The sequence below is a fragment of the Thalia democratica genome, chromosome 4 (genome assembly GCF_965202585.1).
Source record: "Thalia democratica chromosome 4, ktThaDemo2.hap1.1, whole genome shotgun sequence".
Classification (NCBI taxonomy): Eukaryota; Metazoa; Chordata; class Thaliacea; order Salpida; family Salpidae; genus Thalia; species Thalia democratica.
Window position 1 is genome coordinate 22204244 of NC_139168.1, and position 15067 is coordinate 22219310.

The 15067-nt window shown below is 27.0% G+C and overlaps 1 protein-coding gene across 2 annotated transcripts in view; it reads left to right on the plus strand.

The window, feature by feature from the left end:
• The window catches only part of LOC145835167 (signal transducer and activator of transcription 5B-like), a 42359-nt gene that overhangs the window by 11308 nt on the left and 15984 nt on the right, over positions 1 to 15067 (plus strand). For both annotated transcript variants that reach the window (XM_082942721.1, XM_082942720.1), the window contains exons 6-10: positions 4773 to 4930; positions 7815 to 7970; positions 8383 to 8556; positions 11062 to 11155; positions 14016 to 14135. In XM_082942721.1, coding sequence (XP_082798847.1) covers positions 4773 to 4930; positions 7815 to 7970; positions 8383 to 8556; positions 11062 to 11155; positions 14016 to 14135 — 702 coding nt within the window. The remainder of the gene's footprint in view (positions 1 to 4772; positions 4931 to 7814; positions 7971 to 8382; positions 8557 to 11061; positions 11156 to 14015; positions 14136 to 15067) is intronic.

Genomic DNA, 15067 nt, shown 5'->3' on the forward strand with positions numbered 1-15067 from the left:
ACAGTTTCAATACTTTAAGATTTCTTAGCGATAAGATAAAAAAACTCATTAGCAACGATAAATAGGTTAGATTAATGTGCTGCGGATATCTAATTTTCATTTCCTCAAAGTAATGTAACTTTTTGAGGAAAAAGGAAAAATGATCTTATCGCAATAAATTTGAAATATTTCGCAATTCAAATTATTTTATTTAGGTCACGATGTTGGCAATATTACTTTTCTGTTAGCATATTAAAAAGTTTTTGTTTACTGTTCTGTTAAAATTAAAACTTTCTAACGCTGTCCAAAAAGTAATATTTGGTTCATTTTTATATAAAGTATATTTATTTTTGAGCAAGTTTGTAGCAAAAACTCATAAAAACATTACAAATGTTGCTTTTATACAAAACCGTAAAATTGCGATTTAAATTACCCAAATTAGCCACACGGTTAAGCAACATCGAAAAAAGCAGTTCTGACATTTCAATATAAATTTCCATGCGAAATTTTGTCAGCTTAATGTAAAAATAACACGAGCGACACACGATTTGTACAAAACTCTGTGTTTAATTCCGTTTGTAAAACTGAAGTTGCTTTGATAAAATGTCGAAAAATTACTCGCAGTTTATCGAATTTAAGTTTTGTGACGATGATATAGTTTCGAGTATGTAGACTCGTTTTTTATCGCGACCTAATTTTCTAATTTAAGTTTTGTAATTGTGGTCTGAAATTTGTAAAAATTTCTTTTTTTTGATCGATAAATTGCGTTTTTTTTATTGATGTCTTTGTGAGTTCAAATCTTTGAAATTTGTTGTACGAAGTGAAAATATGGAACAACCGTTGTTTAAGATTATACGAATTTATTATAATTTGAATAACTTTAAATTATAATGGCTCAGTGTTACACCAATAAAAGTTTTAGTTTTGAATTAGTTTTAGTTTAAAATTCAGAGAACTTTCTTTTTAAAATAAATTTTTGTTTTATAGTATTCCACGACTACATCTTGTTTTTTTTTATCGGTTTACTATTTCAAATTTGTTACCCTTCTTAATTTTAGTTGTAAATAAATGTTTCAAACGAATGTAGACCGTACTTTTTTTTTTACAAGTACCTTAGTTTTATCTTTATTTAAAAAAAAGTGATAAGAGCTAGTTGAAATATATTTGCAGATAAATTTAACAAAATATATTTAACACAAAAATACCTTTTTTTCAAGTCTATTCTTACGTGAGTATTCTCTTCTATAACAAAAATTTCTGGATATTTTGAAAACTAATTTAAATTGAATAAAAACTAATATAAGTAATTGATTCAGACAGAAAAAAAAATGCTTTGAAAGTATTTCTAACCATTACGACATAACAAGACATTTCGGTTTTGCAATAAAAATCTTTATACTTTTTTGTGGTTAATTTACAGAACAAATGTCACTAACTTACATTATAAAAGCTTGTTTTAAAAATATACTTAGTATAAAATATATTGCTACGTTTAACTTCACTTTATCAGTTTAATTTATAATTGTTTTTTATGTTCACAGAGTATAAAAATATAAGAATAATAAAAGTATTACCTTTAAGAACAAACTATGTTGTAGATAAGCTTGAATAAAACCAATCAATAAAGCAACATTTCATTGACAAAAACTGGATCATAAAATCTAAGTTTACTCGTTTAAACAACTGGTTTTTTGAAAAATATTTTCTTAACCAAGCTAGCTAAAAAAAGCTAAAATTATCTAATTTTTTTTTAATACAAAATAGTCTTCAACTATTACAAAAAACCAAACTTTCACCAATGACAATAGTAAATTCCCTTCCAAAAATATTCCCTCCGTAATTTCCGACCTAAATTGTCAAATATTGATTTACTTCAAACATCTGAGTGCAGAAGTGTGCTAAAAACTTTACAGTTTTATATTTTCGTTTCAAACGAAAAATTCCTATTCAGAAATTTTCTTTCCGCAAAATTTCCGAGCAAAAATCTCAGAAATTGATTCGACAGCGACCGGAAAGGCTTTTTGTTCGAAAAACATCAAAAAAATTTCAAACAGTTATGACGTAACAGAGACAGGTGAGAGTAAACAAAAAGTTCACTGCGACAAAAGTTCAAAAATGCTTTATATCGCCGCGGGTTGTTTTGGCGCGAAATTTGATTTGATACCACGGTGGTTATGTAAAAAATAGTAAAAACATGTTTTTAATGCTTTTATATCTTTAAATAAAGCGTGTAAAATCACAAGTTGTGTTATTTTTAGGCTTTTAACAATTTTTAATTTTTTTGTTTCTTCAATGTTTAAGTCCATACAGCACTCTTCACAATAAAGATTAAGTTTTTTATGGTTATCTATTGAAAAATTACTTAATGATTTTATTAATCACCTAAGTTTAAAGTTTGTTTTCAATTTTCAGCGTTTTTACTATAATGTTTCTTTCTTTCATACATACATATTTATTTGTATATAAACTGCCCTTTTCTTCTTTTAACTTTAATTAAACAGAAAATGTGAAGAGTATTTTTCGTTTTTTTACTTTGCTGTTTTTTTTTAATTTCTAATCATGCTTCAGCTCTATATTTTTGTGACTGTGTAAATGACTGCTATCCTTGTAGCATACTTAAGGACACTAAAACAACAGTTTACTGTTTTTTACGTATGGTGATTTGCTAAAATTTGTGTTAGTGCGTTGTATATTTTATGAAAAGTGTTGTTGTAGTTTCCGTATCTAACAATTTCAGCTTCAAATTGTTCCACTAGCAACTTTTGTTTTGTACTTCTTTATCTGTGACACATTTCATCACGTTTATACCCATATTTTCGTTTTGGACCTAACCTAGAAAGACTATAGAGTAAAGTTTTTCTGGTTATATCTAACTTTCGCGCAAAGAACGCTGAGTTTTAACTATTTCTAAACTTGAACTTCTCCAAATTGAATAACAACAGTACATAGAATTTCTTAAGAGATAGAACACAAGAAGCAACATACCTCAGCTCTTGTTTTCCAAGACGGTACAACGTAGAACGTACAATGAACACAGCACGAATAATGAAAACGTTCGCTCGAAAAAGACGTAACATTTTCGTTAATTATGTAATTTTGTATTAAAACGTAAACTCCTGTTATTTTGTTTGATACGTACTTTTTGCCTCTTTTATCGTAATTGTTTTTAAATTGTGTAGTATATTTGAAAACGTGAACGAATTTTGCCCAGCTCAATAACAAAGATTGGATAAAAGAGACAATACTGTTGTCTGAGACAAATTCATTTCAGTATTTACATGGTTATATGAAAAATTACGATCTAAATTAGTACTGGAAAGCTTACAACTAAATTCCTTCGACGGCTGAAACAGATTTTAAAGACTTTGTTGTTACGTGTGGTATCATAAACATTTGTGAAAAACGAAATAAATATTAATTTTCTTCATGCAACAAAATTGGTTCCTTTCTTACACTGCCTTAAATTTTATAAGTTTTTACTTTTTATCATTTTTATGAAGGTTGCTTCAACGGAATTTAATTAACACAAACCTTTTTTTGTACATTTATATTGTAATTGCTTTTTAATATTCTTTGTTTATCTACTTTTATTTTGCTCAATATCTGTCTTGCTGCAACTTTATTTATTTAACAACTGTACTGAAGTATTTTGTAGTAAAACTTATTATTACAAAAAAAAGTTAAGTAATTCATCAATCAAAGTATGCCAAGCTACTTGGAAAAATTCCAAGTTTGGTAGCCAGAATCTAAAATTCATAAATTTTCTTCTTTAATTTATTCATCTTAAAGTTAAACATGGTATTTTCTAAAGTTTCGAAAATTCTTTTCTATCTCAGCTAATTAGAGTTTTAGTAATTTTGTCATAAATGACTGTACTTGATGGTTTACTCAGCAAATTTATATAAAAAACTTAAAACAGAATTTTTAAAATGTTTTTACGAATACAATGTTTACTCTTACAATAAAAGTATGATCTTTTTCAACTAGTAAATATTAAGTTTAGAATACACGCTGTGTAAAATTACTTTGTTAACTTAACGACTATGGCTACAAGTTGTGTTCAAAAAATAATTTCAGTTTGTAAGGTTAGGTTATATAAAAACAAAAAATCAATAGTAAAATTCAAAACTAAAAATAAAAGGTACTAATAACTTCTCTTTGAGTTGAATATTTAATATACTGCTTTTCAGCTTAGCTGGATACTTAACTTATAAAAAGTTAAACTTTATTCACAGTTTAAGACTAATTTTTTGCGCACGGTTGCTTAACCAATAAAAACTTTTAGTTTACTTTTGTCTAGCCTCTATTGTGACAATTTCCTTTTAACTGAAGTTTTGTTTACCTGGCCATAAAGATAGATCGTTTTGAAAGGGTGGCCAGCTAAATGTAAAGTAAACAGAATTTTTTGTGTGGTATTAGCCATAACAATTTTGTGTTAGAACTTGCCTGTGATAAGAAGTTTTTCTGTTTGTATAAACAGGTAAAGTGTTTAAAAAGTGCACATTCCAAAACAAATTTTGTGTTAAGGCAATTTAATTGAAAATAGAAAACTATTAAGTGTATTATTATGAACATTTTATTAAACAATTTTTTGTTCTTTTAATATAACTTTGTATAAACACAATTTTACATTTACTTTTAAGATACATTTGTAATGAAAACATACATTAAAACATAGTCTAGGCTAGGACTTGTGTCTCAAATGAAATTCTAAACACTTATCTAATTAGTGATAAAAAAAAACATGTTTAAGTTTCATCAACAACAAATTAATTTGAACAACAATTCAACAGAGCCTAGGCAACCACCACAAGGACATCCTGGTCCGACTGAACCACATCAGAAAGGACATCCTGATAGAGCAACTGAACAAGTGGAAGAGAAGCCAGGCGCTCGCTTACAACGGAGCCGCACAGAAGGACAACGACTCACTAGCACAACTGCAACACTGGTTAGGTGATGTTACGTTGGAAACTTGATAGTTGTTACGTCATAGGTGTAATTCTTTCATACTTCAATTGTCTGTTTAAAATGCTTAAAACTTTAAATGCACAATTGCAACACTGGTTAGTTGTTTGGAGAATGGGTGCCATTATAAATGTTATCTAAAATAAAGTGGTTGTAATTACTATGGTTTTTCACACTTGGATTGTCATCATGCATTTAGTCTTAAAAGTAAGTACAACTGCAACATTGGTTAAGTGGTATTATTTTCCATAATAAGACGTATTTATGACGTCATAGATGGTGGGGTAAAGAATAAACTTACTTGAATACAGTTGACTCTCATACTTCAATAATCTACATTGAATCTTTAAAAATTCACTAGCACAACTGTAGCATTGGTTAGCCGATCTTGTAACACAAGGACGGCTTTGTTTGAGTTTTTGTATATCTAGCGGTAGTAAATGCTATGGTTTGTCATATTAAACCTGTCGTGAATTTAATCTTTAAAAAAAATCAAAAGTGTGAGTTTCGACACTATATTAGTTAATAGGTAAAAATTATTAGTGATAGATTAGTGATTGACATGGTATAAAGTGTAGTAAAATTATATTAAGTTAGCAGAACTTTTGCTAAACTGTTTAGTGGTTCTTTAAGTATAAAAATCTAATATTAAGTATTTAGCAATCACGATATAAAATGAGTTTAAAAGTTTTACAATTCAGTAACTATAAAATACGCTACATAAATTTATATATATATTTTGATAAAAGACGCGTTCACTATTAACAAAAATAACTCTGCTCTTCAAACACGTGCTTGACTCAGCCAATTTTTTGTTTGCATCTAAGACAAAAGTAAAGTTTCTTTTACACACCTTTAAATTTCAAGCTTTGTTTGCCCATACACATTGCCGTTAATAATAGTTCTGCTTAACAATGTTTCATATGCATAATGAAACAGTGAAGTTTAATATTTTTAACTGCATCCCACGTTAAAACTATGATAGTTGGTTATACTTCAGTTTGTTTTACAAGAATTAGGATTTAATTTAGTTTATACATTATTACTACTTTTGCACACTATGGAGAAAAAATGTTTTCTGACACAGCACAAATGTAAATCCTTAAATAATATTTGTTTTGTTTTCACTTTAGTTGTTATGGTATGTTAAATTCAATACACACAACTCAATGGAATTTACAGTAAAGTATTACCTCTTAAAGGTAAACACATTCTAAAGTGTTTGTTTTAGTTTATCTCCAAAAAGGTTGAAGTGTGTAATCTCAAACTTACGTCTGTCAAATACTTACATCGAATAAACATATATGGAGTTTTATATCGTAGCAGTGTATAACAAAAAATAAACATAGTGTCGTTTTTGAAGTAGTTGCGTAACAAGAGGTGTCTTATCTGAAGATGTGTAAAAAACTCTGAATATGTAATAGAGAAATCTTGCAATAAATAATAAGTACTCTATCACCTCATCATGTAAAGTCAGATTTAGTGTAAAATGTAGGCAGCTTTTTTAGATTTGCATTAAGCTCATAAAAACTTGCCATAGAATTGTCTTATATTAAAAAATAGCTCGTGTAAAAGGATTCACGAATTTTACTTTTAAAACAAAAGTACAAAGTACTTTCTTAAGCAAGCATACAAACTTTGTCGAGTATTTATCTTTTTAAAACTTTTATTCAAAAAAAAGCTGTGAAAATTTGTCTTAGCACAGAAGAACTTTATATCCGTTTTTGTGTAAACTTTACTTATACCTAAGTTGACTTTTAAGAATTTTTACGATATAAATATATATTGTTGCTAAAATCTACAGAAAAGTAGAAATTTAAAACCATATAGAGATCAGTAAATATGGATATTGTATAAAAAATCACTTTTAAATGTAACAAACTATTTTGTTAAGTAAACAAATATGATGAAAGACTATAGTTCAAAAAGTTTATGTACTTTTTGAATTGTATATCGATTATTTTTTTATTTCCAGAAATCCGATAGTGGTAATTAAGTCTCTGCCGTAAGAGTATTAAAATACCAAAAATAAAATCCCTAAATCCCAAAGTATAAACAGAGATACCTCAAAAAATCCCTAAATACCAAAGTATAAACAGAGATACCTCAAAAGGTTAAATGTATATTATACGACCATTTGCTTTGAAATTTAATATATAAAATAATATTTTATATAATTTAGAAAACTTTTGTTTACTTTAAAAGTATAAAGTTTTGAATCTTATCCTTTTATTTATAAACCTATTTGTAATTATAATGCTTTTTTTGTTAACAACAAGTTTTTAGTATCTTTTTATTTTAAAAGTAGGTTATTTAGTTGGAGTCTGAATGCTTAATATGAATAAGTTAAACAATTAATAAAGTAAAAGAGTATGCATTTACAACTTTACCTTTATATTAAACATATGTTTTTTGACTGTTGAATTTTTCCAAAGTTGTTAAAAGGTTATTGTATATGTGTAAACTTCAACCTAATTGTAGTTTTTCATAGTTGTCAAAAACTGCTAAAGTTTAAATAGTATTAGAAAAAGCAAACTTATAAGTTAAAATAAAAACTGATTATACCTCAACATAAAAATATTAGTTTTGTTTACAGCATTTTCAACAGTTAATTATTTATTCTATTAAACAAAACTGAGTTGAAGTTTACAGGATACCTTTATAAATTATTCTATTACTATAAAACAGTTACCCTAACATTTAAAAAATATTGTTCCCATCAAAATGCTATTATTTGCTAATGTTATTCACAATAACTAAAAGTTTACTTAATCATTATAAATATTTCCCTAAAAATTTAAATACATTGTTTGCTTACTCCCCCACACAAAAGTTATTATTAACACACACAAGGTACTTTCCCGCAGGTGCGAACGACTGGCAGAGGTGGTGTGGCAGACCAGGCAGCAGATAAAAAGGCTGCAGATGCACCAACTGCAGGTTCCGTTTCACCCGCAGACCAGGGACGTACTGGGGGCTCAGGAGTCCCAGATTACTGACATCCTCAATTCCCTGATCGCCAGGTAAATGGAATTATAATGTAGATTAAAATATATGAATTTTTATTAACAGTTTGTCAAATATGTGTTATAGTAAGTCAGTAAAATACTTATAAGTGTGAAGCTCTTTAGATTTATATCAAGTTGACCGCAAGGCTACTAGAGTGTTATGTGTAACAGTTTATTGTAAAAAACGTAACTAAAATAGTAGAACAACTGTTTTGACTTTCGGCTCTCAGATATTCAAAGTTTAAAAACAAAACAAAATTAAAAACTATGATTTTTCGATCAAAACAGAAATTATAAAAGACAAAAAAAAACAATTTGATCAGTTTTAGCGCATTTGTAATAAAGAAGCAGCTTCAGCAACTATGCTAATAAATCAAAAAATAAAAAATTTTAGCACAAAAAATAAATTAACTAAATCTGTTTACAGCGCGTTCGTGATAGAGAAGCAGCCCCCTCAAGTGTTGAAGACCCAGACAAGGTTCGGGGCGACGGTGCGGCTCCTGATTGGCGGAAAGCTTAACGTCCACATGAATCCCCCTGCCGTGAAAGCGAGTATCATAAGCGAGGCGCAGGCTAAAAATATAAACTCGGATAACAGAAGGTGAAATATAAAAAGTGTATAAAAAAAAACTAAATGAATTTTATAAATTAAGCTCGATAAAATGCTGTTAAATCGCGCATAATTAGTAACGTGCTAAAAATGATGACTATGATAACAATAGTTGAATTAGTTACTAGAAATATATCGTTTTCGTACCGAGTTAATCCAAAAATATATGAAAGCCAGCATAATTGGTAAGATAATAGTTTATTTGAAACTAATTTTTCATAACTGAAGGATAAGATTTGAATTCTATCAAGCTTACTAAACTTTTTATTAGTTTGTTTTCGTGATATGTTAAAAACCTAAAACTGATATATATCAACCAGTCTTATATGGTAGCAGCATATGGCTTTGCTAAACTATATGTAATTTTGTGTATAGTGAACAATATATAATTATAAAATGTTAATATTCTACAGAAACCAAAAAAAAAAACTAAGAACATTGATTAGCTTTTTGTGTTTAAACTCAGCAAAGGCTTCTACAAAATAAATGCAAAGCACGAGCGAAAAGGGGTATAAAGTTTATACATCCTACTAATTTGTTAATATTTTTTTTACCATACTTATTTCCATATCTTAATTTTTAACTGTAATACATTTAATTTAGTTTATACTTTGTTCTACGACTTGGGATATTTTGCATTATTCTCAAAAAGTAATAATCGCGATAAAACATTCAAGTCTTATGAGCTTTAGTGTGTCAATAAAACCAATGCAATCTTTCAACTTAGTTCACCTAATCATAACTTAAGCCACACGAAAAAGCAGTTGACAAAAATCAAGCCGAACTCTTGAAAGGAAAAAAACTCACAAACGACAAAACAGTTTACTTTAATTTGTCACAAATATTTACACTTAAAGTTCCCACACTTTGGCAAAAAATAAAGAAAACAATTTCCCGCCAAAAATCGAACTTGACTTTGAAACCCGAAACTTGAAGAGTCTAGCCGACTTTTATTTCAAAATGAAGGAAGTTTTCAATTACTTTTTGTCGGTAAAAGTTACTAGTTTATTTAAGATTTTTTTTACAGTCACGTACCAGATGGCTATCAAGCAACTTTTTAGACTTTGCAAAGCAGTCGGTTATAGCTTTAATTAGTCTTTTGATCGTTTCAAAGTTTTTTTTGCAGTGTTTTTCTGCGAAAGTTTACATGCGACAGCTAATTTAAACACTTTCTCTGGCTGAAAATAAATTTAAACTTCTCGGATATGTCGAATTAAAAAAATAAAACATTAAACCCTTATCTGGGTAATAGTTTTAAATTTAAGCGTTAGCTAATCTCGAAAAGTTTAAACTTTGACAAAAATCATGAATATATTTGAATATATTTACAGTTTAAATATATTCCCTCACAAATTTGACTACTTTAAAGCGCAATTAAAACTTAAAAAAGTGTATAAAACAGTTAAAATCTGCTTAACTCCTAAAAATGACCTGGTTGTGATTTAAAAGGGGTGTAGTAGTAATTAGCATATTGCTAACATAAGAGCGAGTAGACAAATTTATTATTTTACTTAATTATTTGTTTTAGTATTTATTTTATATCTAATAAAAAAATTAAAAAAAAAAAATCAGTTCTAACTAAAAGTTTATAACAAAAACATTTAACTAAAATGAAAGTTATTATAAAATTATGCTTTAAAACGCATAAAACTGAAACAATTTAGAGTCATGAATGTATTAAGCGTAGACAACACTTTTTTATGCCTTAACTAATTTTGTTTCCGATAAATTCATAAATACTTTCGTTTTCACATTACAACTCAAAGAACAACACAAACAGTTTAACAGTATCTATCAGCATGCTTTGAAATACAAAATACTTGCTAAAATTAACTTCAGGCTATATAATGTTATATAACCGCATGTGACAAAGCACAATTATGAATTTTGGCACCACATGATTACAAAAAATTACTTTTGTTTACTGCAAAATACCTTTTGCTAAATTATAAAAGATTAATTTAACACGAGTAGCTAACATGTACGTGATTAAAGTTTTATGTTGGAATTTTTTTTTTCATTAATCGAACAACGGTTGCAAATTTTTTTACAATAAAAACCTGACCTTTTACCACTAATTTAATTGATTTAACGTTTGAAAGTACTGATGTAAGTGAAAAAGTGAGATCACATTTTGTTTGAAAATTTTGGTCGAAAATTATGTAACTAGTTTCCTAGCTGACTGTGGTCAAGTTAATTACAGAACTCATTAGTTTGTAGATACTTTCATTACTTTGAAAGTATCTCGAAAGAATAGCTGGATTATGTTTGTCTAAAACTATTGGTAGTTCTGGACATGTTTTTAAGTCCAACATAAGTATATATATTTAGAAGTGCTGTAAGCAATTTAAAGTTTTTTTTTAATTTTAAACTGATGAAAAAATGTTTAAAATTAAAAAATATTTAAAGTTAAAAAATACTTGCTTATAAAATATCTATTAAAAACTATTTTAGTTATTAAGGTTTTTTGTAAACAAATATATTTTTTATTTTCAGCATTAGCGAAGTGAGCGGTGAAATCCTGAATCCTGAGTCCGTGATGGAATACCACGCGCAATCAGGAATCCTGAGCGTGAACTTCAGGAACATGGTTGGTTTGCTGAAATTAATATGGTATCTAAAACAAAACAAAACTGTTTAAACTATTTTCCTATTTTGTATTTTATATGTTTCAAGTAAGTAAATTGAATACACAATCGGGAAGCCTGAGTGTAAATTTCAGAAACATGGTTGGTTTCCTGAAAAAAATAAAAATAATATCTAAAACAATTAAATTATTTTCTTATTTTTAATTTTATACTATATATCGTTATTAAATAAATGGAATGCGCAATCGGAAATCCTGAGAGTTTTATAAACATGATTGATTTCCTGAGTGTCAGCTAATTTGTAAACTAATAACTAGGTTTGGGTCTTTATGGATTAGGCTGCTAAAAATATGTTATTTGAAGTAATTTGTCGTTAATTGGTAAAAAAGTAATTACACAGCGCTTCAAGTTATTATTTGCGAAAGTATTCATCAAAGCTAATGGTAGGAATCCGATTTTTTGAACAAAATAAATATACTATCAATCTATATACTATAAAATGATTACAGTTTTATGTATAAAAAAGGATTGCAACGGGTATTTGAAATAAAAACATCATAGTTAAATTTAATATAACGTTTGTCAGAATAAAAAAAAAAAAAAATTTAGTAAAAACGTCAGACTAAGCACTTAAAAAACATGTATATTAATGTCAAAACTAAAGTATTGCTATGCAATAAAAAACGATTAGTAGCAAAAAATAACTTAACAAAAATAAAAAAGAACCAATAAATCATGTTTTAACTCAAAAAATACCTTAAGCACTCCTAAAGAAATGTTTTTTATTAATTAAAGTGTCAATCTAAACCGCTTTAGAAAAACTTATAGTTTTTAGATCAATGTCAAAACTAAAGTATTGTTGATGTCAAAAATACATGTGTTAATAAAAATTAGTTCATAAATTAACCACTTCTACATTACTGTTACACCAAACTGTTCTTTTAAGTATGTGTTTTGTTAAACTATTTAATAAAATTTCACATAACATGGTTATTTACACCTTATTATTATTTTTTTAATTTATAAGCGTTTATTTTATTCAACGTGTTGTCTATATAAGAAGTAACGATAAAAGTCACATTAAATTCAATTCTGATTGATGCCAAAATTTTGACCAAAATCTTTAAAGAATTGTGTAACAAAACTTTATTCAACATCGGATATGTATAAAAAACTATATCTATGTAAATAGATGTAAACTTAAGTTAGTGTAAATTAGTTTTTAAAACAAACGGTGTTATGAACTATAGATTAGCGTCATTTACAATACCTTAAGCTTCTTGTCTTGTAATTGAAATATATTTTGTTTTAATTAAACTTTTACATTCACTATAAGTAACCTTTGCTATAAGTAAAAACTTATACTGACCACGACCTATTTTAAAATTATATATATATATTTTTTAAATTCATTTCGGTTTTGGTATGATTGAAAGTTTGTGAAATAAGAAAACCACGCTTTGACTTATATTAAAAGAAAATTGTTCACATTTGCCAGTTTGTATTTAACAAAATTTTCTAAGTGTTATTGAAAATTTATATGCACTCAAAAGTCTTTAACTATATTTAGCATTTAACAAGTTTGATTAATTAAAAGTGATTAAAATTATACTTGAAAAGTTGAATTATTTTATAAAGTGCTATTGAACAGTTGTATAAAATATTTTATAACATATTGCTCAAGCTTGAAAACTAGCATTTGATCGAATATAAAACTGGAATTTTCGAAATGAATTAACGTAACTAAATTGTAAAATTTTAAAAGTTATATATAAACTAGTTACATATAAACTAATTACACAGTTATTTTTACATTACTCAGCCTGGTTTAACAACAGTAAAAGTTAAATGTGAGAAAAGGCTTTATCAATATTTTTTACTACATTTAGCTTAGAATTTTTATTTTGTTTTAATGAACATATGGCACCAAAAAAGCACACTTTTAAAATTGCGTGCTAAAGTGACCATAATTGAAATTATATCATGGTTTGATCAGTATTTTTAATTATTATCGTAAAAATGGTTAGATTTAGAAAGTATAATGATTTACTTTTAAATGTCAGTTTATTTTTGTTTTGAAACATTTTCAACTTAATTTTAAGATAAAGGTCATTATAAACTATTAAACACTTTAGAAATTTAAGAACCTATTTAAAATCTTAAAATATTTATAAAATATTTGTTAACACTTTTTTAATGTTTAAGTTAGTTTATAATTTGTTTAAACCTGTGTTCAATTTAACAGTTTAACATTTTATTTTAAAACTATCAATTAACAATGATTTGATTTGTTATTTCGTGAATTTTTAATAGTTTTAATACTTTCAAACTATATAAACAAACTTAACTAATGTAACTTTGTTCTTTGTTATAACTTTTTTTTAAATTACTCAAACAATATAAAGCTTGTGACCTGTGTAAATACTCAGGCTTGAAAAATAACCAGGCAGATAAAAAGACTGAACAAACTGGTTACTTTTGTTTTAGTTTACTTTGATGTGTAATGTAAATAATTTTTATGCCCACGTGAAACTTCGAACTTTTTGAATGGTAAATATTCAAAATAATAAAAAAAAAGGTTTTCTTGACAAAGAAAGAATATTTAGAATCTACTAATGTTCCTAATAAACACTTAAACTTAAAAACTCCGAACTTTTTGCTAATGATACAAATCAAAACATGAAATAGTAATTTTTCCAAAACTAAGAAATAAAAGTTTGTATCAGTAATTTACTAAATCAAATTATAACTAACAAACGACCCACAAAAACTTTGCAGGATAAAAGTTAAATATTCACCATAAATATGTTAATGAAAAAAAAGTTAAATTAAATTGAAAAAGTAAGTACTGTTTTCAAATAGTCGCTTCGCCGGATAAAGAGAGCGGATAAGCGAGGTGCCGAATGTGTAACTGAGGAAAAATTCACAATTCTCTTTCAAGCCAGCTTCTCACTCGGCCATGACATCTGCGCCAAAGTCAGGGTGAGTTTGGAATTAAGTAATTAAATAAGAACAACTTTTAGGCTTTTAGAAACTTTTTTAAGATTTAAAACTATGACAAGTATAAAAATACTATGTTGAATTTAAACTAATGTTTACTGATTTGACATAAATCTTAAAAAAAACTTGTACGTTTTAGTGTTTATTTCCATTTAATCTACGTTTTGATCATTTTTTAAAAATCAAAATTCTTACATTCTACGGTAGTTATTAACAGTTTACATTAGCAACATTTGAAGTTACAAAAAAAACTATATTAACAAACTACCAGATTTTTCTTTAAACCTGTAAATAAAGTTACAAATACACTAAATTTTAAACCTAATTTTTGTCTCATTTATAGATTAATTTAAAATTATTTTAATCTAATTTTAATTTAATTAAATTTTTTTTATCATATACAGAATTCCAAACTACCGTAACTTTTCTTCTTAAACTTTAAAAAACACCTCTCCATTATAAACTCCGAAAACCATGAAAATATTCACACGGCTGCTACTTCACGTTGTTGTGACGTCATAGTGCCTTCCTATCACGATCAGTATGACGTCACAATTGAGTTTGGAGATGTCATGCGAGCCTTCGTGTCTAAACGTAATTAGAAAAAAAAATTGAGTTTTAAAAATAATTGTCGTTTTTAAAATATTTAATTTTTTTCTTAGGAAAAACTAATAGCTGTTATGTCCACTTTCGAAAGTCCAATTTTAATACAAGCTTAACGACTTTTGAACAATTAATCTTCAAATTTCATTAAAAACACTTTTTTAATGAGCAATTAAATAAACTGTGAATACTATTTTCTGTCAATAAAGTTAACATAGCTATCAAATTATGTCAATCTGTAGAAAACTTACATGTTTTTACATAAAAACCTTTAAGCACATCTGACAATGTTTTGAAAACTATTAGGAATT